This window comes from Carettochelys insculpta, chromosome 11, assembly GCF_033958435.1.
Source record: "Carettochelys insculpta isolate YL-2023 chromosome 11, ASM3395843v1, whole genome shotgun sequence".
Classification (NCBI taxonomy): Eukaryota; Metazoa; Chordata; order Testudines; family Carettochelyidae; genus Carettochelys; species Carettochelys insculpta.
Window position 1 is genome coordinate 19129567 of NC_134147.1, and position 25258 is coordinate 19154824.

General features: G+C 64.3%; 2 protein-coding genes across 12 annotated transcripts in view; one reads left to right on the forward strand and one right to left on the reverse strand.

The window, feature by feature from the left end:
* Positions 1 to 11072, forward strand: part of MARK2 (microtubule affinity regulating kinase 2) — a 110595-nt gene extending 99523 nt beyond the window's left edge. For 3 of the 10 annotated variants that reach the window (XM_075005906.1, XM_075005912.1, XM_075005907.1), the window contains exons 10-19: positions 738 to 837; positions 1520 to 1632; positions 1939 to 2071; positions 2733 to 2908; positions 3089 to 3186; positions 4542 to 4700; positions 5738 to 5989; positions 7149 to 7175; positions 9851 to 9895; positions 10195 to 11072. In XM_075005906.1, coding sequence (XP_074862007.1) covers positions 738 to 837; positions 1520 to 1632; positions 1939 to 2071; positions 2733 to 2908; positions 3089 to 3186; positions 4542 to 4700; positions 5738 to 5989; positions 7149 to 7175; positions 9851 to 9895; positions 10195 to 10546 — 1455 coding nt within the window. In that variant the 3' untranslated portion in view covers positions 10547 to 11072. The remainder of the gene's footprint in view (positions 1 to 737; positions 838 to 1519; positions 1633 to 1938; positions 2072 to 2732; positions 2909 to 3088; positions 3187 to 4541; positions 4701 to 5737; positions 5990 to 7148; positions 7176 to 9850; positions 9896 to 10194) is intronic. The other 7 variants (XM_075005909.1, XM_075005913.1, XM_075005908.1 and 4 more) reach the window with 7 other exon arrangements.
* Positions 11073 to 14384: 3312 nt separating this feature from the next.
* On the reverse strand, positions 14385 to 24037 carry RCOR2 (REST corepressor 2). 2 transcript variants are annotated; one of them, XM_075005917.1, is made up of 12 exons: positions 23911 to 24037; positions 21578 to 21634; positions 20747 to 20827; positions 19247 to 19299; positions 18709 to 18870; positions 17436 to 17560; positions 17162 to 17231; positions 16677 to 16910; positions 16438 to 16515; positions 16167 to 16224; positions 15736 to 15962; positions 14385 to 15399 (listed from the first exon to the last, which is right to left on the reverse strand). In XM_075005917.1, the coding sequence occupies exons 1-12, from the start codon at positions 24035 to 24037 to the stop codon at positions 15043 to 15045; spliced, it is 1629 nt and encodes a 542-aa protein (XP_074862018.1). In that variant the 3' UTR covers positions 14385 to 15042. The 2 variants fall into 2 exon arrangements, with proteins under 2 accessions (XP_074862018.1, XP_074862019.1); XM_075005918.1 differs by lacking the exon at positions 23911 to 24037 and adding an exon at positions 22326 to 22445.
* Positions 24038 to 25258: the final 1221 nt, after the last annotated feature.

The following is a 25258-nucleotide window of genomic DNA, read 5'->3' on the forward strand; positions in this document are numbered from 1 at the left end:
GCCAGGGGATGGGGTCTGGCTGGGCACCAGAGCAGGGGCGGGCTGAGAAGGGAGATCCTGCTGCCAGATCTACCTCCACTCCCACGGGAGCAGGGCCCTCCGGGCTCGCTGCTCAGCCCCTCCAAAGGCTGCGCTGGCGGCTCCAAGGGAAGCCCCCTTCGTTCTGGGCAGGGCTGCAGGCTCCCCAGGCAGTGCCCACTGAGGTAGAGGGGACAGAGGGCACTGCTCAGACATGGTGCAGGATCCTGCCTCCTCCCCGCGGTGATGTCCCCATCAGGCCAGTGGGCCCAGCCAGCCCAGCGTTTTTCTCCCCTGCCGTCAGGCCAGTGGGAGTCAGGCAGCACCCTGTGTCCCTCCCTTTCCTTCTCCCTAAGCCACTCCCGTTCAGTGCATCCACCCATCCTCCCTACTGCAGCTCAGATACATGGGACCCAGACATTCCCCCAGGCTCTGCTGCTCTGGGTCAGACCCATGGGCCTGTGTGGTCCAGTGCCCTGCCCCTCCCCATCCAGCAACCCGGTCCATTGGCCCTCTGGCCTGGGACTCTCTCCAGCAGCCACCTGTACTGCGACGTTCCCAAGGAAGGTGCAAATCCCTCTCAGTGCTGGGCCCATTGGGTGCTGGACACACTAGGGTGCAGGGGCTCTGCTTCCCTGGCTGTGCGGTGGGGGTCGAGGTGAGTGCTCCATCCCCGGGTGCCCCTTGCTCGTCTCTCTGCTGACTCCTCTTCCCTGCAGCAAATCATGAAAGACCGCTGGATGAACGTGGGGCACGAGGACGATGAGCTGAAGCCCTACATGGAGCCCCTCCCCGACTACAAGGACCCCCGGCGGACAGGTACAGCACCAGAGCTCCTGGGGCGTGGTGGCTGGGACCCACCCAACTGGCTGTGGAGAGGGCAGAGAAGCCCCCGGCAGTGCCGGGGGTTAGGTCCCAGTGCTCCGCCAGGCTGCTGTGGGCAGCTAGGCCTGCCTCGGCCCTGCCTACTGCGCACAGGGAGGAAGATCGCAGAGGAGTCACAGGGAGCTCCGTCCCCGCGGCAGTGGGCTCTCGAGACTGGGGGTGAGACTGGGGGTGCCTGCCTTCCACTCCCCACTCTGGAAGCACAGTGGGACTCGTGGGTTGGAGTGAGGAGCTGAGAGGCAGGACAGCTCAGTTCAGCCCAAGCTCTGGCACAGAGGACCAAGCTGTCGTGCTCCTGTTCCCGCTGCCCAGTGTTGTCATCCCCCCAGTACCTGACACTAGGGGGCAGTGGGTGCCGATGTGTGCTTTGCGGGAGCTCTAAGCCACTCCATGCAGCTGGGAGGTAGCACAAGCCGGGCCCAGCTCCAGGGCATGCCTGCCAGATGGGGCACCTTATGGGGCACCCAGTGCTGCACACAGTTGCACTGGGGCTACGGGATGTCTTGGTGCCAGGGCAGCCCTCTCCTCCTGTGCTCAACAGCAGTACCCCCTGTGCCAGGCAGGGTGGGGAGCTGGGCCTTGGGGTCCTCACCACTGCTGGTTTGTTTCTCTGCAGAGCTGATGGTCTCCATGGGGTACACACGGGAGGAGATCCAGGAGTCCCTGGTTGGGCAGAAGTATAACGAGGTCATGGCCACTTACCTGCTGCTGGGATACAAGAACTCAGAGGTGGGTGCTGCAGGGAGGCGGGCAGGCTCTGGTGGCCATCGCTCAGCTGTCAGCCGCCCTTCACTCATGACCCACAAGGCTGGACTCTGGCAAGAGGTCTTCTTGCCTCCCAGCCTTGCAATTCAGAGATGATCTTTCTGGGCAGTGATTGGCTTGAGCCTCAGGCACTGGCCACTCCAGTGGTGCCAACTGGTAGCCAGTCCAAGCTTTGGCAGGGAAGGTTGGCTCAGTACCCTGTGCCCTGCCCAGCTCCCTGCTGGTCCCTGGAGCTCTCTGGAAACCCTGGCCTGTCTCCTGTCTCTCCAGCTGGACAATGACAACGTCACGCTGAAGCCGAGGCCTCCGGCTGAGCTGGCCAACAGTAGCGCCCCCTCCCCCTCGCACAAGGTACAGCGCAGCGTCTCTGCCAACCCGAAGCAGCGGCGCTTCAGCGATCAGGGTGAGTGTCCCCAGACAGCCCCCCACTGGCCCCTCAAGAGTGGGGTGAGCCGCGAGGCTGATGGCTGCTTAGCTCTAGGTGATGGGCCTAGTGGGTACAGCCAGCGGAGGGGCCGGCAGTTGGGTCTCCCAGGTTCCCTCCCCAGCTCTGCTGGGAACTCACAGTGTGACCCCTGTGCTTGGGAACAGTGCAGCTCATGCTGTGAGCTCTGCTGGTAGGAAGGGCTAGAGAAGGGGGCCCTGCTCGCAGCCATGGCTGGCAGGGGTTTCCCCTCGCGGGTACCAGTCCCCTGGCCGCCTCCCCCAGCCGTGGGTCCCAGGGCTGTATGACAGTACAGTAGAATGAATACCCAGCCACTCCAGTCTCCTGGCAAGCAGGTGTCCCAGGCAGTGCCTGTGGCCCAGGGGGGAGAGGCCAGAGCCACGTGGAGCTTGTGGTCTCAAGCATGGGGTGGTTCCTGGCCAGGCAGTGGTGCTGGCTGGGGGCATGGAGCAGAGCTTGCAGCCCCCGGCTGGGTGTCCCTGGTGCTGGGGGTGGCTGGTCCCTGGGTAGGAGTGGGGACAGAGGGGACTCGGGTGCTGGCTGGCCATCCAGCAGCAGCGGTCAGGGTGCATCGGGTGCTGCTCACGCTCAGCCTGTGGGCCCTTGGTTGTCATTGCAGTCCCCGCTCTCCCCACCTCCACGTCCTACTCCAAGAAGACCCAGAGCAACAACGCGGAGAACAAGCGCCCTGAGGAGGAGCGCGAGGCTGGGCGCAAGGCCAGCAGCACCGTCAAAGTGCCCGCCAGCCCGCTGACCGGGCTCGACAGGAAGAAGAGCACGCCTACACCATCCACGGTCAGGGCTCCTGGGGGCAGGGGGGAGGCCTACTGGTTAGAGCAGGGGGAGTAGGGGCCTGGGAGCCCAGATTGCTTGATTCTCTTCCTGGCTCCACTGCAGACTTGCTCTGTGCCCCTCAGGATGGGGCAGCAAGTGCCAGGTGCCCCTGTTCACTCCATGTCTGTCCCACCCCCACAGAACAGCGTCCTCTCCACCAGCACCAACCGGAGCCGGAATTCCCCCATGCTGGAGCGGACCAGCCTGGGCCAGAACTCCATACAGAATGGCAAGGACAGGTAGGGATTCCTGGGCAGTCTTGGCGAGGCTCGGGGGGGCCACCCTGTCCCTGGGAGCCGTGGAGTGCCAGGACAGGGGTTTCTGCCCTGCGGCTCCCATCTGTGCCATGCTGGCGGCTTGGCAACACTGCGATCTTCTCTGGGCAGTGCCCTGACATGCAGGGGCCCTGGCATCGCAGGGGGGAAGCTGGCAGCTCTCCCTTCCGGTGCCCAAGGGAGCTGACTTGCTCCCGGGGGCCCTGCTCGGTTTGTGAGCCACGCAGATGTAGCAATCTTGGGCGGGGAGGTGAGCAACCAGCTGCACCAGGCCCCCAGCAAAGGTTTGGCGCTCACCAGGCTGCACTCCTCATGTTCAGCGGGAGAGAGCCTGGGCCGGCCACCTGGCCACTCCTGCCATCCACTGGGCTCTGCCCATCCCACTTTGCCCTCCCCTCCCCAGTGCCAGGCTCTGGGTGCCTGGTGACCACACTGAGCTCAGACTGAGGAGCAGCACAGGGTTACCTGTCTGGAGCAGGGCTCCCCCCCAGTCCCTTCCCTTTGCTGCTGCTCCATCTCTGCTCCCTTCCATTGTGCACCCAGCATCCCCCACTGCTGCGGGCCCCAGGCGGGTGAGGGGCTGCGTGCCTCCCTGTGCCCCACTGCCCATCTCACCTTCATCAGCACCTGCCCCTTGCCCAGTCTGCATCTGAGTGTGTCTCCCTCCTTTCCCCATATACACATATACTGGGCCGTATATTGTATATCTTGCTCCTTGACCTGTCTCTGCCAACATGGGGCTGTATCTCTGGGGTGGCACGGGGGAGAGGGGTATTTCCCTTCCTGATGGGGGATTAGGGCACCCTGAGATGTGGTGGGATTGTGAGTACAGGCGTTCCCACCCCGGATCCCTGGGGAAGGGAAAGGGGCTGTAGCAGGGCTAGAAGAAGGAGTGAGTGAGGCCTTTTTCTGATCTGCCCCAGGCCAGCTTCAGGGCAGGGCTGGCTGGCTCAGGGGGTGAGGAATGGGGTCTGTCTCCCCTCCTCTAGGGGGCGCTAGCTCCAATCCAGGCCTAGGGTGGGGGCGGCAGCTGACTCACTGGGAGGGACCCTCAGAGCAGGAGTCCTTCCCCTGTTCCTGGCACCAGCTGAGCTTGGCTCTGCGACTGGTGGCCAGTGGGCTGAAGGCAGCTGATGCTGAATAGCCCCATGGCAGGGCTTGACCTGGGACAGACCCAGAGAGTAGTCCCAAGCCCCAGCGTTGTGGGGAGCTCTGTTTACCCTGCAGGCAGGTGCAGCTCTGGATACAGCCTCATATTCCCCCTTCCCCCCCATTCCCTCCCTTTAAATCTGTGCTTCTCCCCTGCTTTTGTTTCCTAGTTTAACCACTCCGGGGTCCAGGGCTTCCACGGCTTCCGCTTCCGCCGCCGTGGGCTCCGCACGCCCACGCCAGCACCAGAAATCCATGTCCGCCTCCGTGCACCCCAACAAGCCCCTGCTGCCCCCCACTGAAAATAACTGTGAGGCCCAGAGACCCAGGCAAGTAGGCAGGCAGGGTGTCCCCAACCGTCTGCTCCTCAGCCACTTCCCGCACCCCCTCCCCAGCGAGAGCCGTGGCAACCCTCAGCTTTGTCCGTGGCGGGTGGCACCAGGTGAGGAAAGGCAGCTCATTCCCTGCAGCCAGTGCTGGCTGATCCGAGAGTCCCTGAGGCCAGAAATGGGGCAAGAAGCCTGGGCAGGGCTAGAGATTCAGCCCTGAATTAACGTTACTTCCTCACAGCCCCTGCTAGCCGCTCCTGAGGAGTCCCCCCCACCACCCCGTGTGAGCTGTCAACCCCAGCGGCTCTGTGGGCTCAAGCCGCACGAGGAGCCTTTGGGGTCAGCTGCTGGAGATAACACCTTCTGTGCCCTTTGCTGGCGGGCGACAGGCCCCGCTGAGTCTTCGTGCAGCCGGAGCAGGAGGCCCTGGGACCACTGGCCTCCTGATGCGAGAGTGCCCCACCAAGGAGCCGCGCCGGGCAGGGAGGGGCTGGAGGATGGGTCTGCGCCCTGTGGCAGGGTCATCGACGGACACGGCTTCTGTAGCCGCCTGTGTCTGCAGTGCTTAATGTGGTGTTTGCACTGTGTTAAACCCCCGCAGCTGGCCGGGGCTGGAGGGCCGGCAGACTGCAGTGTGGATGGCCATGCTCAGGTCCCAGAGCCCTGCGAGCCTTAGTCAGCCGATACTGGCCAGCCTTGGGTGTTGCGGACTGGCTCACTCGGAGGCCAGGGGATGGGCCCCCAAGTTCTGATCTGGCCTCGAGTCGGGGGAAGTGGCTTGCTTAGGGGGATGGCAGAGAGTACAGGTCCATTCTTCTCCTGGGCACCAGCTCTGATCCAGCCTCGGGTTGCCCCACTAGCAGTCTCTTGGCTCTGCCTGGTCCCCAGAGGAGCAGGGGCCCGGTGTCTGGATTGGAAGCAGGTGGCACGTGTGTTGGAAAGTGATTGGATGTCGACTGTGAGTGCCCCCTGCAGGCTGGGGGGGAGGGCATGTCTCCTACCTCTGCCCCCTGACAGGATCTCTGCCCCCTCCACAGCACTGCCCCCCAGAGGGTCCCGGTGGCTTCACCCTCTGCCCACAACATCAGCAGTGCCATCCCGGAACGCACCAACTTCCCCCGGGGGGTCTCCAGCCGCAGCACCTTCCACGCCGGGCAGCTCCGGCAGGTCCGGGACCAGCAGAACCTCCCCTACAACATGCCACCTGCTTCGCCCTCTGGGAACAGCCAGGGACGCCGTGGCGCCTCCGGCAGCATCTTCAGCAAGTTCACCTCCAAGTTTGTGCGCAGGTGAGTTCGCAGGGGCCTGGGTGTGTCTGTGCTCAGGTGGGGCTGGCGGGGGCGGCGTTGCTCTTGGTGGTTTGCCTGCTGTTACCGTCCCAACCCCCCCAGGCCAGGGAACAGCACAGAGCAGAGCCCCCCACACCACCCCGGCAGAGGCACTTGCAAGCAGGCCATGTACTGTGCCGTGCCAGGCCCAGGGGTTGGCACTCTGGGCTCCCAGCTGGCTCCTCGCCCCTCTGTGCTATTGTCTGCTGCTGTCTGTGTTGTGCAACCCTCGTCTGGCTTAGCCTGTCCTCGGCGTCGTCGTAACGTCCTGCGATCACAAACCCACCGTGTGCCTATGGCAGGGGGGCCATGCAGCGCTGTGTCTGGGGGGAGGTGGGGCAGGCCGGGATGATGAGGGTACTGGCAGAGAGGGGGGCCTTGTGAAATGCCTGGAGTGGTAAGGTCTAGTGGGTTAGGGCAGTGGGAGGAGGCCAGGAACCAGGCCTCTGGGGTTCTGGTCCCAGCTCGGGAAGGGAAAGGAAGGGTGGGGTCTAGGTACACAGAGTTGGGGGTGGGAGGGGATTGGGAGCCAGGACTCTGAGGTTCTGGTCCCAGCTCTACATCCAGTGACACTAGGGGGGACTCCTCTGCTGGATTTGAGTGGCAGATCGCCCCCCAGTAAAATGGACCTGATTTCAGGGTACTCTGACTTCCCAGCAGGGTAGCTGCCTGTCCTCAGGCCTCGCCTCTGCCCTGATCCCGCCTGCTAGCACCCACTGGGGCAGGGGCTGGCTGCTGTCCGGAACCTGGGAGAGGAGCCAGGAGTCCCCAGAAACCAGCCTTCCCCTTGGTGGTAGCAGCTGCCTCATCCTTCCTCCCAGGCACTAACCCCCCCCTCCACCCAGCGCTGGCTGCCCGCTTCTGTTCCCGGCTCAGGGGGAGGTGGGGGCAGGGCTGGGAGTCAGGACTCCAGGGTTCCATTCCCAGCTGGGGGGGAGGAGGGAGGGAGGGAGGGAGGGTTGAGAGCCTGGTGCAGGGGGTGGGGTGTGTAGGGACAGAGCTGCCCGGCCTCTGTGGCGTGGCACCCTCACACCCCCAGGGCTCTCCCCTCCCTGGGGCCTGGGTCTCTCAGTGCCACACCCAACGTTCTCCCTTCTCTTCTCTCTTTGTGTTTTTGTAGAAATGTGTCTTTCAGGTTTGCCAGAAGGTAGGCGGCTCGCCGGATTGACCTGTCCGTCCCATACTAACCCCCTCCCGCCCTGGTAGCAGCTTAAAGGGACAGTGGCCTTACTGGCTCCCTGCTTGGCATCAGCCCCCGAGTATAGTGAGCTGGCTAGAATCCCCTCTCCTGAGGGTCGCCAGCTCAGGAGGGGGCACCACTGGGGGCATGTGCCCCCACGCCTGGCTTTGAGGCTTCCAGTCCCCTGCAAACATGGGGCTGGGCTGGGGAAAGGGTCCCTGCCCTCCCAGCGGTTGCCTGGCAGGATGGCATGGCACAGGGCGTGAGAGGCTGCACTGTCCCTTTAAGGGGCCCTGCCTCTCCCTGGTGAGCAGTGCCGGGGCTCTGATCTCTAACCGGACCCACTCCCAGACTAACCCTCTCCCGTGCATGTGGCACTAGGAGCGGGGCTTTGGGTGGGGGCTCGCCATGGCTGCTAACCTGATGGGAACATGCTCGGGGGGGGCGTGTAAAGGTCCTCGGGGCTGCTCCCAGGGGCACTTGGCTGCTCTCCAAGCCGCACACCCGCCCCAGTGCTTCACTCCGGTCCGCAGGGCTGGCAGTGTCAGGACCCCTGGGCAGTGGCTGGTGGACTCGGCCGGGCCGCCCACCTGTGGCCGTGGCTGTCACCATGAGGAGAGCCGGGCTGAGGCCCCCCAGGGAATGAGCTCCACAGGGCCCCTCCCTCCCACACATCCAGAGGCTCCCGGCGGTAGCTAGTCCCAGCGGGTGGGACGGGGGGTCGTTGTTCCCATGAGACAGCAGAGAGGAACAGGGCCTCCTCCCTGTGCCTGGGGCCAGCCTCAGGCCAGTGGGCAGAGTAGAGGGGGCTGGAAGTGAGGATTCCTGGCAGGGCTGGGGCAGTGGGGGGAGGCTGCGGGTTGGGGTGGAGGGGCTCAGGCAGGCTGGCGTGGCCAGGGGAGTTGGGGGGTGTGGGCAGACTGGAGCGGGGCGGGCTGGTGGGGGTAGCCGGGTGGGGGCAGCCAGGCTGGGGCAGAGCCTCACACAGCAGCTGCCCTTGGCCCTGGGAGTCTGCGGGGAGGAGGTGGCTGGGCCGGGCCGTGCTGCATGGCTCCCTGCATGGCTGTGCTGAGCAGCTGGGCGTCGTGGGCTGCCCGCCCAGGGCGCAGGAGGGAGGGAGGGTCGGGCTTTGGCTGTGTTTTTATGTTGTGTGTGTCCGTCCTCGCTCCTGTGCCCCTGTCTGTGCCATTTCCTCACTAGCCAGCAGAGCTGGGACCGGGGCCCTGGTGCCCTTTGCCCCCCCAAGCTGGTGTCATCCCAGGGGATCCTCCCACAAGGAGCCGGGCAGTGGGTCTCCAGCAGGAGATGGCTGACACAGGCATTAGGTGGCTCCTCAGTCCTGGCCATGCAGCCAGCTGGTGCCAGGTGCTGGGTGTGGGCTGGGCTGTGGTGCCCTGGGTGAGAGTGGGCGTGAGGCTGTGTGGGCTGTGGCCTCCCCAGGGGAAGCGAGGGCTGAAGCGTGGGACAGCGGTTAAACCCGTAGCTGTGCTGGTGCCCCTGGTGGGGGCAGGGGCTTGGTGCAGGGCAGGGCTCCTGCAGGGTGGAAAGCAAGGGGTTTCCCCAAGCCCAGCCCAGCCTAGCCCACTTCACTCCCACCCTGGCCTGGGCCCTGCAGCGGGTGGGCTCCGAGGACAGGGATCATGAGCATCACGTCAGGGGGCATGCCAAGCGAGCGTGGAGAAGGGGGTCTCTAGTCAGCTCTCCCGCAAGCAGATCTTGGGCAAAGGAGGGAGATGGTGGTGTCCTGGCTCTGAGACACTTCTGCCCCCTCCTTACTGGGAAAAGCATGTGCCACATCAGTCCCTGCCCACAGATCTGCTTCTGAATGGACCCTGGCTGTGGGGTGAGTTGGAGCTAGTGGGTTAGAGCAGGAGAGGCTGAGAGGCAGGACTCCTGGGTTCTCTGCCCAGCTGGGGGGGAAGGGAAATCTAGGAGCCCAGGACTCCTGGGTTCTCTGCCCAGCTGGGGGAAGGGAAATCTAGGAGCCAGAGCTCCCGGGTTCTCTGCCCAGCTGGGGGAAGGGAAATGTGTGAGCCCAGGACTCCTGGGTTCTCTGCCCAGCTGGGGGAAGGGAAATCTAGGAGCCAGAGCTCCCGGGTTCTCTGCCCAGCGGGGGCTGGTGACAGGACTCCTCCTGCGCTCTGTTCTCTGGTCCCTAACTCGCTGTGCCAAGCTCCCTTGTCCATCAGCCTGGCCTGATCCCTGCAGAGCAGGGGGTGAGCACTGCCTGGCAGTTCCCTGATGCTCCTGCCAGCCTGGCCCTGGCCGAGGACAAGGGGGAGCACTGTCCTGGGGCCACTGAGTAATGCCCCTTCTGCCCTGCGCCAAGCTCCCCCTCTCCTGCTGGGGCAGAGGCGGCAGTGGTATTTGGAGTCCTACCCTAGTGCGGCCCACAGCAGCCAATAGGAGCCTCCTGCTCCGGCCTCCCCTGCCTTTGGGCTCTCCCGTATGGGGCAGCAGAACTCCCAGCATGCACTGCTCCTCCGCACCAAGTGCGAGGCTGCTGGAGCCGGGCCCGCGGGGAGCTGTGCTGTGCCAATGCTCAGGCTGAGGCAGGACAGGGGCCACCCCCGGGGTGGGGCCAGCAGCGTTCTCGCTCCCCGGCCCCCTCCAAACTAAACTCTCCCGCTCTGTTTTTTGAGGAACCCGCATGAGCCAGAGAGCAAAGACCGAGTGGAGACCCTCAGGTGAGAACGCAGCTGCCTCCCCGCTCCCCGGGGCCCCCCAGCCCTGGGATCTGGAGTGGGCAGCTGGGGTGCGGGGGGCAGCTCAGCTTCGCTTTGCCTGTCTGGTTCTCAGTGGGGGACCTGGCTTGGGGCTCCCTCTCTTCTAGGCTCCCTGGCTGCAGTGCCCCCTCTGTCTCAGCCCTTGCTCCTGTCTGTGTCTGTCTATCATGCCGCCCGTCTCCTCCAGCTGTCAGGTTGGGTGCTGGGCAGCCCAAGGCGGGGGAGGCCCCTGCCGCACTGACGCCCTCTCCCCCTTGCAGGCCTCACATGGTGGGCGGGGACAAGGAGCGGGACGAGAACCGGGAGGCCAAGCCTCGCTCGCTGCGCTTCACCTGGAGCATGAAGACGACGAGCTCCATGGAGCCCAACGAGATGATGAAGGAGATCCGCAAGGTGCTGGACGCCAACAGCTGCCAGTGCGAGCTGCAGGAGAAGTATATGCTGCTGTGCATGCACGGGGCGCCTGGCCACGACTCCTTCGTGCAGTGGGAGATGGAGGTGTGCAAGCTGCCGCGGCTGTCGCTCAACGGCGTGCGCTTCAAACGGATAACGGGCACCTCCATGGCCTTCAAGAACATTGCCTCCAAGGTGGCCAACGAGCTCAAGCTTTAACCAAGCCCCTGCTGTGCTGCGCCCCCCCCCGCCAGGCCTGGGCTGGGACAAGAGGGTCCTAAGCAGCAGCATCACCCCACGGCAGTGGGCTGGGGGAGGGGGTCGCCCTCAGCACATGTGCCAGGAAGGGCATTGGAGAAGCTCCTGCTGACCTTGCAAAGACCCACAGCAGTGCACCAGGACCGGGCCTCCCCGGCTGTGCACCGGCGTACAGCCTCCTCCCATGCAGACGTGCGCCCCCCGCAAGGCGCGGAGGGGCACAGAGCGGCACACTCCTCCCCGTCGCAGGATTGTAATTCATTGGAGAAATGTTTATTTTTTGATACCCCGCCAGGGGCAGCAGCAGAGACAGTGGCGGGAGGGCCGGGGTGGCCTTTCCCCTGCTGCTGCTGCCAGCGCGTGGGCTCCCAGCAATCGTGGTACTGCCCCCGGGCGCCTGCCAGGCTGGCCAGGAGCGCTTACCAAAAAGAGAAGTGGTTCAAAAGCCAGAGAAGTCCGCCCCCCCTTCCCACAATGCCTTTCACCTCTCGCCTTGCCCCCTTCCCGCAATGCCTTTTGCCAGCCCCCCTGCAGGTGCCGCCTCGCCCTTTCCCCTTGGGGCAGGCTGCTTGGGGCTGGGCCTGCTGTGCTGGGGGCAGCTCCCACAGGGTGGGGCAGCAGTGGGGAGCTGGGAAAGCCAGCCCCCTCCTTCCTGCTGGTGCCCCCTATTGGGCATTAATGTGGGGGCAGGGCTCTTGGCAGCTTCCCCCTGGCCAGCTGTAGCGTGTGCACTCCCAAGCTGAGCCCCTGCCCTGGGTGGGGGGGGATCAGGCCCACTGCCCTCCCAAGCTCTGTTCGCGCCGGGGGGGTCCTGTGGGAGGGGTGCTGCGGCTGGGCTGTGGGCTCCCCCTCCTCTGGCCTGGAGCAGTTGGCTGACAGGCTCCTCCCCCATGGCTCTGACTGTGGCCTGCCCCAGCTGGGCCACGCCAGAGACCCCGCGGGGGATGTGGCTGGAGCTGAGCTCAGGGACCGGCTGTGGCTGGGGGGGGGGGCCTCTTGGCTGCAGCCAGCCCTCCCCCGCTGCCTGTCCCAGACTGGGCTGGGGGTGCAGACGGCTGCCTTCCCCCTCTCCCAGGTGCACCTCAAGTAGGGGCAGTAAATACCGAATCTCCCCAGTGCCAGGGTGACTCCCTCCAGGACGGGCGTGGGGGCGTCAGGCTGGAGGGCTCTGGGGCCTTGTCCCCAGAGGGGCTCTCCTGTGAGCTGAGCCGCCGGAGGCACAATAAAGAGAATGTTTTTAACCTGCACTGCAGCTTTGGTGTTCTTCCCCCTGGGCTCTGGGATGGCTCCTGCCCCTCCCACAGCCGCTGGGCCAGGCTGCCCTCCGACTGCATGAGGAGCAGCTGGGGGCCTGCTTTCCCCCTGCTGCCAGCCCTCTGGCCCCATGTGGGGTCGGTGGAGCGGACCAGCCCCCGCTACGTTCCCCAGCAGCAGTTGGGCGCTGCTGCGGGTGTGTGTGGAGCAGTGGAAAGGGCCTAGCCAGGCTGGGAGAGAGCCAGGACCCCCCTGTTCTCAATAGCGAGTCTCTGCCCCATGTGCAGGTAGCAACACCTCCCTGCGCTTGGCTCCAGACCTTTCTCGTGCTGTGTGCCGGGGCGAGGGCCCCCAGGCTGGGCTCAGAGGGTGCGGGGAGGGGGATTTCCCAACTCAGGCTGGAGCTATGGGGAGCGGTTACTTGCTGTGCCTCCCACTCTCCAGCCATGGGTTCTTGGCTGGCTTCCCCTGCCCTAGCCTCGCCCGCGTGGCGGAGGTGCTTTTGAGAGAGTCCCTGCAGACAGGCTCTTAGTGAAACTGGGGCCCCCTTCCTACCTCTGTCCGGCTGTGCCCAGAGCTGTTCCCCCCCACCCCCGCCTTTTCTGGGTGGGCAGCGCCTGGGGAAGGCCACTGCCTTGCAGCGATGAGCACGCAGGTACTTGAAGCCAAGATTAGGCAGGGGTAAGCCACAGCTGCGTGGTGCGAGAGGGGAGAGGGGAGAGGGTCTAACATCCCCTCCCATCCCAGCTGGCACTGGCCTAGCAGAGACCCCTGGCTCCGTTACTGCCCACCAAATGTCGTCCCTGTCCTCCCGCCCCCCTTCTGGCTATGGCTGCACCGCCAGACTCCGCCCCGCCCCCCCGTTTCGCCATCCATCACAGCACACATGGGATGCTAAAAAGCCCCCTCCCCTCCGGCCCCCCAGCCTGTATATATCTGTACTGATACCTCGGTTCTGTGAGTGGTCGGGGGGTTGGGTTGGTTTTAGTCTCATCGGAAAATGCCTTTTTTTTTTAAATAAAAACACAAATCTGCTCTGGCCTGGACGCTGCCCTCCCCCCGCTGTGGGAGGTCACAGGTGGGCTCTGCCTTGCCCCTTCTGGGAGGTGTGGGCCTGGGCTCTTCCCCTGCCCCCTGCTGGAGGCCTTGGCCCCACCGGGCCCTGGGGCAGAGCTGCAATTTGATGTAGTTTTCCAGGTTCTAGATTAAATCTTTCCAGAAAGAGCCATTGCAGCCTCCTGTTTTGTATTCCTCTGCCCACCCCCCACCCTACTTGAGCTCCTGGCCGCCCACTCCTCTCCCCACAGGAGCCACAGCTGGGGCTCTGGGGACTGTGGGAGGCAACCCCCCTGCAGCCAGTGGCCGTGGCAGGGATGTGGCCAGAGCTTGGGCTGGAAGGTGCTGTAGAAATACCGTTTTTAAGGGGAGTCTCTGCCCCCTTGGCGCCCAGCCTGGGAGCTTCAGCCCCGCTCTGTGCTCTGCAGCTCTGGGAGGGCCCAGTGTTTATGCAGCCAAAGGCTTTTTGGGTTGGGTCCCAATGCTGCCCCTTAGCAGGCAGCAGGAAGGTGCTGCAACCTCAGCCCAGCTCAAAGGGGACCTCCGGCTGCCTGCTTCTAGAGCCACAAGCCTGCCCCCTTCCCCCCGCCCCCAAGGTCCTGGCCCAGGCTGTACAGATCAATCCTAGCAACAGGAATCCAGGACAACCAGTTCTAGCCCAGCAGCTCTAGGGCTGTTGGCCCCCTGGCCTGGCCCTGCCCTGCCCCAGTCAGTTCCTTTTGCAGCCCCAGCTGCTGCGGGGTCCCTTGTGCCTGACTGCTGGGCAGGGCAAGTGGTGGGGTCCAGGCTCCTGTGGCAGGAAGTGCTGGGCTTACCCCTTGTTCAAGGAGCTGCCACAGTAACGCCCCAGCCTGCCCGGTGCTTTGAGCTCCGGCTGCAGAGGCTAGCAGCTCTGGGGCTTGGCGCTCTCCCTCCAGAGCAGAAGCTGCTCCAGTAATAACCGGTGCCCCGCCTGCCCTCTGTGCTACCTGGGCTCCCCGGAGCTGGGCCTATGCTGCACTAGCGGGGAGGGCGCAGAACCAGGGCCCCCTGGTGCTGACTGCTGTTCCCCCAGCAGCCATTAGCCTGGGGCCCTGAGGGGATGTGCACCAGATGGGCTGGGCTTAGCTCATCCAGAAGCTGGGGTGCCCATCAGCTGAGCACTGGCCCTTCCTGTCCCTGGCAGTGGGGCGGGGGGCAGGGCATGGTCAGAGCCCCTGGGGCAGTTGATGGGTGGGGGGTGGGAGGATGCTGGTGCAGTGATGGGGTGGGGGGGCAGCTTGCACAGCAATGGACTCTGGACATATAGTAAAATACTTTTATTCAAAATGCACCATGACCAGAAGTCCCTTCACCACCACCCCTCCCCCCGCCAGCTCCCACCGCTCCCTCCCCCCCGTGGGCTGCAGCTACACCATCCATCTACAAATGCCCCAGCAGAGCAGCAGGCACCTGACGCAGGGGCCTCCCCAGCTGTGCAGGCGCTGCCCAAGCTGCTTCCCCCCCCCTTCTGTGCTTCTTCCATCGCTGCTCCCCACGGTCCCGCAAGTGCCTCAGCCAGTGTTATTGCTGGTTGACCCCCACCCCCCCGGACCCTGGCACTCAGGTCTCCCCTGGGAGCCAGGGCTGTCCCCTGCCCCCCAGGAGGGAGCTGTGCCCCATTGGGGGGGGGGGGGCTTTTGTGCTACTCCTGCCCCACAGCTCCCCTAGCAACTGCCATGCCAGCCTAGGGCCAATGTCAGCTCCTCCCGGCCCCCAAGGAGGAGGGGGTCCCTGCCCTGCACTGGGCCTGGCTCACCTGCAGGGGGCGTGCTGCCCTACTGACCATAGCCCTCTACAAGTAAAGAACCCCCCACAGGCTCCCCACAGCTGCCATTGGTGCCCACTCCCCTTCTTGGAGCTCATCCACAGCCCCAGTGAGCCATGGGGGGAGGGCCCCTCTGGGCCCCAGGGGATTTGGGCTCAGCTAATACACATCCTTGAGCTGCTGCCCTTCCCAGGGAGCGCGTTTCCAATCCCAGCTGGTGGAGGTGGGTGGGTCCTAGAGATGCCCCCCGCCCCCCGCAGCCCAGTGTGGTGTTATGGGGTAGGTGGAGCCCCAACCCCTCAGCCAAGCAGGATCCAGGGCACTAAGGAATTGGGGCTTCAGCTCTTTTCCTCCCCCAGCCTCAGAGGGAACCGGAGGAGGAGGAGGAGGAGGAGGGAGGCGGGGGCTCTAGGGCCACGCCCACCAGCGAGGAAGGGGGCTGCGGCCCCCGCCCATGGTGGCGGGAGGCAGCAGGCCGGATGAGTGGCGGAGGGGGCTGGTTGGGAGACAGTCTGGGCTGCAGGAAGCGTCCCTGCTGGAGGGGGGGCGGCTGGCGATGGAGCGTGGGCGCGGTGGGCAGCGAGGGCCGCAGCAAGGGGGGAGGCTGGGAGAGCGTGGTGGGTGGCAGTCGGGGGGAGGCAGAGGGTGGAGCCGCTGTGGTGGATGTGGGGGCCTGTGTCTGCTGCTGGGCAGAGCGGGACACGGCTGTGATCTGCACCTGCAAGGAGAGAGCAGCGTAAGCAGAAGCCAGGTGGAACTCCCAGGGCTGGCCAAGTAGGGAGCTGTGAGTCAGACCAACAGGCCTTGGCCAAGCTGTGTGGGGTGCCCGGGGCTGGCCAGACAGGGGGCCGTGGGTTGGACTGACAGGCCTTGGCTGAGCTGTATGGGGTGCCCAGGGCTGGCGGGGCAGGGGGCCAGAGATCAGACTGAGGGTCCCTGGGTATGCTGGGTGCCGGAGGGAAGTGGCAGAGCCAGGGGCTGTTTGGCCTGAAGGATACCAGCAGAGGTGGGGGCGTGTCTGTGGGTGCAGGTCAGGGTCCCGCCCTTTCCTCACCTCGTCGTCATCCTCGCTGCTGGCCAGAGAGACGCTGGAGCTCTTGGTGTCATGTGGAGGGGAGCGGCCCCCTGGGGAGCCCCCTTGCTCCGCCTCCCACTCCTGCAGCACCTCCTCCAGGTTGAAGCGGCGCCGGTAGCTGACAAAGAAGGTTTTCACCTGGGCCAGCGTCTTGTTGCCGATCACCCCGGCCACAGCCTGGAAATCTTTCCCATACCTGCGGATAGCTGGGGAGAGGGAGGGGGTCAGCGACTCAGGGGAGGCAGGGCCTCTGGGTGCTGGAGTCCAGGGCAATGACCCGCATAGGCCCTCTGGGGAGAGGGACACCAGGCTGAGTCACTGCCCAGGGGTCAGTCATGATGAGTGAGGCCTCTAGCCCCTACCCCAGCCTTGCTCCCGGGAATCCCCTGCCCCGCATGGTCCCAGCTCACCCTGCACAGCCAGCAGCTGCTCATCAGTGGTCCAGCGTGAGTTGAACTTGCCGTTCCCCTGGGGGGAGAATGGAGAGGGTCAGGCTGGGGCTGGGACCTGCCCAGCACATGCCCGCTGCCCTTCCCCTGGGGGCTGGTCTCATCCCCTCCCTCACCCTCCATGCAGTATGGACTGCCTCTCCCAGCACTGGTGGTCCCAGCACCTCCCCTCCCACAGCTGGGCCTGGTTCCTTCTCCCCAGCGGGGGGGGGGTCACTACTCCACATCTCACCTCGGGGGGCCGCAGCTTGTCGATCCCACCCTCCAGGGCCTGTTTCATGCTGCTGTTGATCTGCTTGATGCACTGGACCTGCCGGGGTGGGGACAACAGACCTCTATTAACAGGGCAAAGGAGGCTAAAAGTTTAAGTGTAACTGGAGGGGGAGGCGCTGCAGCTCGAGGCGGGGCAGCGCCCAGGGGCCCAGGTCAGGGCTGGGGGCTGGCAGGGGCGAGGGGGGGGTCAGGAGTTACCTGGCGCTTGAGGGAGACGAGCTGTGAGTCGAGGTGGCGCAGCGCCAGGGTGCCCACATCCGGGCTGGCCGAGATGCCAGCGATGTCGTCCTGACTCAGGTACATGCCTTTGGGAGGGCGCCGGCGCGAGCGCAACGGGTGGTGCCGGTACTGCGACAGCTGCACCTCCTTCCTCACAGGCCCCGAGCCCGATCCTGGGCCTGGGCGGCTGCTGGGCAGCTTCTGGTAGCTCAGCTGGGCAGGGAATGGAGCTGGTCTGAGCACGGCACCCACTAGGGAGTCCAGCTACAGCCCAGTGCCACAGCCTGGCTCCTTCCACAGTACCCCCAGCGTCCAACACGTCCCATGGCAAAGACCCCTTGAGCACAGTGCCCTCTAGTGATCCCTGGCAGCCCAAGGCCCCCTCTCCCGTCCCACAGCCCCAAGTGGGGGACATGCCCTCCCCCACCCAGCTGCCTGAGACCCATCCCACCCCAACCCCTCACCTCCTTCTTGGGGTCCATGGCATCAAACTCCCCCTCGCTGGCCGCCCGTCCCTCCTCCATCTCGTCGTTACTGAGGGGAGCATGGCATGAGTTAGAGGGGATGATACCAAGACCCACCCCCCAACACCAGACACCCTAGCCCTTGCCCACCCAACCACCTCCATCCACACTGTCTCCCCCCAACCCCTGCCCCCCTTCCCTCACTCAGAACCCCCCCAGCACATGTGCCTGGGGATCACTGCCCACCCCTGCACCTTCCCCCTCCAATCCCCACCTGTCATCCCTCTCTTTCTTGCTGAGCAGCCGCCGGGCCTGCCGGTCCATGACGCTGGTGCGGCTCCTCGTCTTCTTCCAGGAGTAGTAATACTTCACCAGGCTAGGGATCAGCTTGTCGGGCAGCTGAGGCAGATAAGGGAGGGGGTCAGAGGCCTGGGGGCAATGGGAGGGCTGACGTGCTTGGTGGGTGGGTGGGTGAGGGGGAGGAAATAGGATAGCTGGGAATGGAGGTGGGGGAGCTGGGGAGACTGAGCAGTGCAGGAAGGGATGGGATGATAAGAAAAGGGAGGCAGGAGAGGAAATGCTTGTTGTGGGGGGAGAGACTCCCGGGGGGGATGCTGGTCGGGAGGAGAGGCTGGTGCAGGGGAGACTGGAGGGAGGGGTGGGGTGCTGGGGGAGGGAGGGGCCAGGGTGGGAGGAGATAGATGCCTGCATGGGGAAAAAGTAGGGGACAGGAAGGAGAGGCTTGCCAGGATCCCCCTGGGAAGGAGGGTGGGTGGGCCCCCAGCTGTGGAGGATACAGCAAGTCCCCGCCCCAGTACCAGGCCCTGATAGGTTGAGGCAGCGCCATCACGAAGGGCTGGGGGGTTGGCATGAAACCAGTATGTTGGCCACAGGTGGAGATGGGGACATGGTGGCATATAGCATTTGCTGGGTACGTGCTGGTGGGCAGTCATTGGCACATACCATCTGCTGGCTGGAAAGGGGGAGAGAGTGGCAAATGCCATTTGGTCAGGGGGAGGGTGGCACATACTATTAGCTGCAGCAGGGGAGTGGGGACACATACCATGCACTGGCTATGGGAGTAGGAGGTGGCACAAGCTATCTTTGCTAGGTGCCAGGTGGTGGTTGGTGGCACATACCATTTTTGCTGGCTGCTGCATAGGTACGCATGGAATATACTATGTGATGGGGGTGCAGTTGTAGCATATGCCAACTCTGTTGGCTGCAGGAGGTACCATCTGCTGGCTGGGGGCGGGGGGCGGCATGTCAAGTACCATCTGCTGGTTGTGAGGCAGTGTGGGTCATACCACCTGCTGGTTGTGCAGGTGGGGGCAGCAGGTACCATGTGATGGGGAAGCAGGGCCCAGGTGCCATGTGCCAGCTGCAAGGAGCCTGCAGGTAGCATGTGCCGGTTCCTGGGGAAAAAGGGTGCTCTAGAATGTACCATCAACTTGTTTATAAGGGGTGAGTTGCAGTTCCATCGCTGGCAGAGGGGGCGTGATAGGCACATACCATCTGCTGGCAGAGGGGGCGTGATAGGCACGTACCATCTGCTGGATGCGTGCGAAGCTCTTGCCATGGAAGCTGAAGGCCTGTTCAAATAGCACCTTGTCCTCCACTGTCCACTCGTCTGGAAAGGGTGTGAAGTTGGCCAGGTCAGCCAGAGACTTCTCCACGTCATGCTTGTGCCACAGCAGCATCCCCAGGGCCTGGGACAAGACGGGGGTGAGAGGGGGCGGCAGCATCGGCGGGGAGGTGAGGGAGGGGAAAATGGGGCTGAGGAGGGCCCCAGGCTGGAAAGAGGGAGATGAGCTAGGGGTTAGGACTGGCGTGTTCGTGGGGTGGGGTGAGGTGGGGGAAGTGTATCCCTGGGATGAGATGGGGCAGAGGGGTCAGTATCCCAAGGGCAGCCCATCATCGCTGGGCTTGTGTGTTGGAGCGTCAGGTCAGCCATCCCTGGGCACGGTGAGGTAAGATGGGGTGGTAGCCCCGGGACCTGGTGGAAACCGGAATCAAAAGCCCCAAACTCCAGGGATCTCTCCTCACATGCCCGGCCTGTGCAGTGCAGGGGAAGGATGTCCCTACCTGCTCAATGTTGTAGCCATGCTTGTCCTTGGCCATTGCAATGTATTTGTCCACTGCGCAGCGAAAGGAAAGGAACGAGTCATCAGAACAATTCCTTCCCACAGGGCCATCCCCTCCCCTCCAGCTCCAACCACCCCCACGGTGCAGATCATCCTGACACAGCACAGTGCTTGCACGGCAGGGGGCGTCTGATGCCAGGTGTGGGGGGGGTTGGTGGGATACTGAATGTGGAGGCGGGGAGATGCCTAGCACTGGGTCTGTGTAGGGGAGGGGTCTGATACCGGCCATGTATACACAGCTGTGCGTGACGGGGGTTGGGGGACGTGCCTGATGAGGGAGTGTGCATGCAAGGTGGGTCTGTCTGTGTAGGGGCATGTGCATCCAAGCGTGTCTGATACACAGGGTTTTGCATGCGTGCTAAACAAGGGGGCAGGCAGGGCAGCAGCTCTGATACATGCGACATAGGAGGACGGGGGTAAGGGGGTTGATGCAATGGGCTGGATGTTTGTCTCTCTAGGCTGGGATCTAATGGCAGCAAGTGTGGGGCCCACCCAGGCCCCCGCGGCCCCAGTGGCTGTGTCGGAGTGACAAGCCACACATTGTGACCAGCCAGTCGTTCCGTCGTCTCAGCTCACCCTCCCGCTGCACTTGTGCAGTGCAAGGAACTGAACCCCAGCCCTGGCTCCTCCCTGCTCCAGTTCTCTGAGCCCAATCTTGCTGTGCCCTGCTGGATGGGGAAGCAGGGCCTACGGCAGGGAATATCCCTAGCAGGGAGGCCAGCTGTGAGTCGGGGCTCCATGGTCACCTCACCCAGGTTCTAACGCCACCAGAGCAGGAGCTGGAGGGGAAGGAAGCATCCCTGCTTGGGGGAGACATCTGGTGCTTCAGTGGGGGTGCTGTGGGCACTCATATAGGGTATTTATGGGGGTGAGGGAAGATGAGGGGCAGGGAAGGGTTAAGTGTGCTGGGCAGGGCAGAGGAGGTTGCTAGGTCAAGGAAATGGGGAGAGAGGTTTGGTGGCCAGGGAAAGAGGGCAGCACACAGGGCTTGGGTTGAGGGGTTTGCTGGGGGACCTGTGTGCTGGGCTACGGATGGCATGCTGGACGGGGCAGGGCATGGCACTCTGGGCTTTGGGGGTTGCTGGGTGGAGTCTGGGGGCACGGAGGAGGTTGCTAGGCTTGGGAAGGGCAGGATAGCCCACTGGGCTGGCAAAGGAGAGGGGATGAGCTGTGGGAGACAGGCACGGCACTGGGCTGGAGGGGGCGTAGAGGGAAGGGCACTGGGGCAGAGGAGAGAGGCGGGGAGTAGCTTTGGCAGAAGGAAAGGGCCCTGTGTTGGGCTGGGTTGGGGTACAGCTCAGCAGATGTGGAGGGGCTGCCAGACTGGTGCGTTGCCCAGGTGGGGGAACGGGAGGGGGAACGGGAGGGGGAACAGCCCCAGCCAGCAGGTGCCCTGGCTGCAGTGCCCATTTGCTAACGATAGGGGCCAGGAGCTGCTCACGTTTGGCATCTGACACGCAGTGGTTGGGTGACCAGACCAGCATCCCTTTCAGCTCCTTGTTGCTGTAGCGAGCGGGGCTTTCTGCATCAGACCGCAAAGGAGACAAAGGGTCAGCACCGAGCTTTCCATGCCAGATACGCTGGTGCCCCACCCATCACGCTGCCCTCAACCCCCTGCTCCACTCGGGGACTCACTTCACAGAATGAGGAGGTCACCAGGGACCAAGACCCTGCAGCTCTGCCAGTGCCCCTCAGTCCTGACCTGCAGACCCCCGCTATGCCAGCCCTGGGATCCACCCAAATCTGATTATGCCCCTCAGCCCCAACCTCCAGCCCCAGTGAGAGACAGGCAACTACACTGAGCTCCCCAGCAGCCCAGCTGGCAGCGGAGGCAGCTCTGGCCCGATGCCAGGAAAAGCTGCTTGCTGTGCCAATGCCCAAGGGGGGAGGAGAGACTATGGGCACAGTGAGGCTCAGAGGATGCTGCTCTGCTCCCAGTAATGAGGGAAATGGGGTGTTGGCCGGGGCAGTTACCATGCAAGGAAGAAGAGACTGCACTTCCCCCCTCTGCCCCTCCACCCTTTGAACCTTAACAAAGCCAAACACCCCCCTTCAATCCCACCCAGGCGCTGCCTTAGGGAAGAGGGTCTCCCTCGACATGGAGGCGGAGGCTGGCTGCAGACACACACGCCTCCCTCTAAACCCCCCGCAAGCCCTCGCTGAGTGAGGGCGGGAGGCACAGCCATGGGTCCTGGGAGGAAGGAGGGGTGCCCGTGCTTTCTCTGCCTGCCCCCTTCTCTCCTAGGAATCCAGACTGCATCAGTCCCCTTACCTGGCTTGCACTCGGGGATCACAGCTTGGTAATCGGCCCCCACCCGGATCATGCTGTCTAGAAGGGAAGAGGAGAGACAGGTGTGAGGGAGCAGCTGTGGGTGAATGGGAGAACCCAGGAGTTAGGCCCCCAGCTCGCCATTCCCCTACCCCAGAGGAGGGAAGCCTTGGACCTGCCTGTCGGCTGGAAACTCACACTGAGCAGGGGTGGCATGTGGCACAGGTTGGCCGGGAGGCCCTCCAAGGCGCTGCAGGAAGCGCTGACTCAGTAGGGGGTCCCCTGCAGTCCCTGCTGAGCCCAGTGCAGCACTAGGTGGTGCTGTGCTGCAGGGAGCCAGCCCTGGGGCTCAATAAGGGGGTCTCTCCCCTGCAGTCAGGGCTGACCCCGATGCCCTAGTGAAGCGCTAGGTGGCACTGTGCTGCGGGCAGGGAGATGGGGCTCAGCAGGGGCTAATCAGTGCGGGCTAATACGGCTTTAATTCCCAGCTCTCTTTCGAAATAGCCGGTCAAATAACACAGATTGCCTTCACTTCCCGAACTACGGAGTAGCTTTTGTTAGGCAGCTGCCAAGCAGCCCGGGCAGCCCTCCCCAGAGGTGGCTGCATCCCAGCACCAGGCCAGGGATCCCGAGACAGGAAGAACCTCCCCGCCCCCACACATGCCCCGGGAGCTGCATCTCAGAGCTGAGCAAGCCGCGGTAGGTGGGGGGACACCACCCACTCACCGCTGTCCTTCCCACCCCACCGCACCCCTCGGTCCCCTTCCGGGGGAACCTGGCTTGTCACAGCTGCAGCCTGATCTGGAAGCATTTAGCCAGCGCCTGCCAAGGGGCTGCCCTGCTTTCACTTTCCGGCCCGGGGCCTGAGCACCACGCGGGGAGAGGCAGAGAGAGAGGGGAGCTCTGCTCCTCGGAGGAGGATCCCACGCCCGCAGGGAAGATCAGAGTGGGAAGGGCTCCAGCTGCTGATGGGTGCCACCCAGGTAGCTGCCCTGTTCCAGCACACTGTAACCCCCCCCGGCGGGGGGGTGGCCGCGGCGCAGCTGTGACAGGCGCTCCGGCTGGAGAGGGGAGGGCGGCTGGCCAGAATTTCGCCATCGCTTGGCCGGCTGGGGGCAGTGGGACGCCACCCGCTGCGCACAGGGGGCGCCGCGCGGGGTCTCGGAGGTGAGGCCCTGGTTTCCTTAGGGGTCGGCCCGCAGGGCTGCAGGAGGGCGCCCGAGCGGAGCCGCTCTCCGCCCTGCTAACCCCCCCCCCCCCAGGCGCCCCGAGTTGCTCGCATCTCCCCAGACCCAGCGCCGCAGGGGCGTAACAGCCCCGCCGCCCACCCCGGCAGACACCCACCCGGATCGCACATGGCCGGCTGGGGGCAGCGGCCGCTGGCCCAGCACCTCCCTGGCTGGCGCGGGTGTGCGGCGGGGGGCGGGGGCTAACAAAGCTGCTGGCGCTGGGAGGCCGGCACACACGAGGGCGCCAGGGGACAATGGGGTCGAAGCTGTTAGCAACACCACCCTCCCAGGGTTGCCCCGGCTCTTTGTTCAGCGGGGAGCGCCGCTCTGCTCCCCCCACCCCCGGCGGGTGAGTTTGGGCAGAGATCGCCCCCCCCACCCCCGTGTTGTTCAGTTCCCCCCCCCGCCCATTCCCAGGGATCGGGCCCCAGTTGGCAGGGCAGGAGAAATTATACCCAGGCTTTGTTGTAGTCTCCCCGGTACCCCAGTCCCGGGCCGTCCGGCTCACCCCAAGAGCCACGGGGGTCGCCAAGCCGCCCCACTGGGCGCCAGGTGAGGAGGGGATTCCGAGACCCCGGCAAGTGGGACTTTTTCAAGTCACTAGTGGAGGGGGCATCGCACCTCGATCCCTCCCGCCCCTCGCACCTCCCGAGGCTGCGCGGGGGGGGGGACGACCGGGTCACGCCCTGTCACTGCCCCACGCCCGAGAAGTTGCCGCCAGCTCCTTATCCCTGACCCTGGGCCTCCCACTCCAGCAGAGTTTTTCTCCTCCTCGGGGAGGTGGCTGCGGGCTACAAGCGTGGCGTGATACCTACACCCCGTCCACACGCGTGGCGTGTCGCGAACCTCCCCCCGAGCGCACGCGTGGCGTGAGTCCCCTTTAGTCCACACGCATGGCGGGTCACGAGCCTCCCCCCCGAGCGCACGCGTGGCGTGAGTCCCCCCTTAGTCCACACGCGTGGCAGGTCACGAGCCCCCCCCCACATGTGTGTCGCCAACGAAGCATCCTCGGCTCGCGTTCCGGGGCACGCACGCGTGATCCGCGCGTGGGCCGCCGCTGGCTCCCTGCCCCTTGCACAATAGCTGTGCCCCAAGTCTGGCACTTACCGTGCGAATGCTCCTCTTCGCTGCTCTCATCCTCCGAGGTCTGGTGATTGCCATTGGTGGCCGATTTCGCCCGGCTCCTCGACAGGATCCCGGAGGCCGGGCCGGATTTTTCCATCACGGAAGGCATTTCCCTTCCCCCCCCCCGGCTCCCCCTGCTTGGCGGCCCCCTCTCCCACAGGAACCCCCCTCTCCGAGCCCTGGCGCAGGGTGGCACACACGCGCGCTGCTCGGTGGCGACTTGAAACGATCCAAAATTAAACCAGCGAGGGGGCGAAAGTTACAATCCCAGAAAAATCCATGGGGGGGGGCGGATCCCGGGCGGGAGGGACCCCCAGTGTCCGCTGCAAAGAAGGGAGGAATTCGGGGGGCTCTTTTCCAGCCTAAAATCCCTTCCCACTCAAAAGTTTCCTGAACTCCCCTCCATGGGGAGGGGGGCGTTCCAAGAGGCCCCTTTGCTTCCAGCCCCTCCGAGTCCAGAGGCTGCCCCCTCCCTGGCAGATAACAGGCTACCACATGCAAAAAAAAAAAAAAAAGGGGGGGGTGCGTTAAAATGAGGGACTCCCTCCCCTCACAACTCTCTCCTCTGGGGAGGCTCTGACCCCAGGTTCCTGCTGTGGCTTCTTTCTTCTTCCAAAGATGGAGCAACTTGCTCACCAAAAGAAAAGTGACCTCCAGAAGTTGGGGGTGGAAGTGGGTGCTGAGTCCAAGGGCTGGAAGTGCTGCCAGAGGAGGGGGGGTGAACTCAGTGTGTGTGGTGGAGGGGAACCCTGGTGGGAAAGTTGCGTGGGCTGGCGGCTTTACAGGAGCTCCTGGGCCTGCCGCCGTCTCTCCTCGCACACGCACACAATGAGAGGCAGGCTGGAGCTGCCTCGCTCGGCTCCTGCTTGCTTGCCTGCTGCTGGGGAAAAGTAGTTCCAGCTCCCCTGGCCTCAGCACCTCCCAGCTGAACCCCTCCGCCTGGATGCACATCTGGCCAGAGGGGGGCAGACAGGGGCAAGAGGCAGGCAGAAGAGGGTGGAGAGTTGAGCCCAGATGTGTATGTAAGGGCGGGGGTCGGGGGGGGGGGTGTCAGCGAGTCGGTACTGAATGAGAGGAGGGGCTGGAAGGGTTTTCTTTTAAAATGCCACTTCCCAGGCAGAAGGGATGAAAGAGGGACTGGAAGAGATGGAGGGCTGTTCAGAGCCAGAGGGGCTACGGGGGCTCGCTGTCACTACTGATTTATTCTTCCCCACCCAATACACACCCTCCTCATTCTCCCTCTTGCACTGTGTGCCTTTTTTGGACTAGATGTGCGTGGCATATGTGGATGAGCGTAGATTACTACATACGTCTATAGACAGGTTAAATA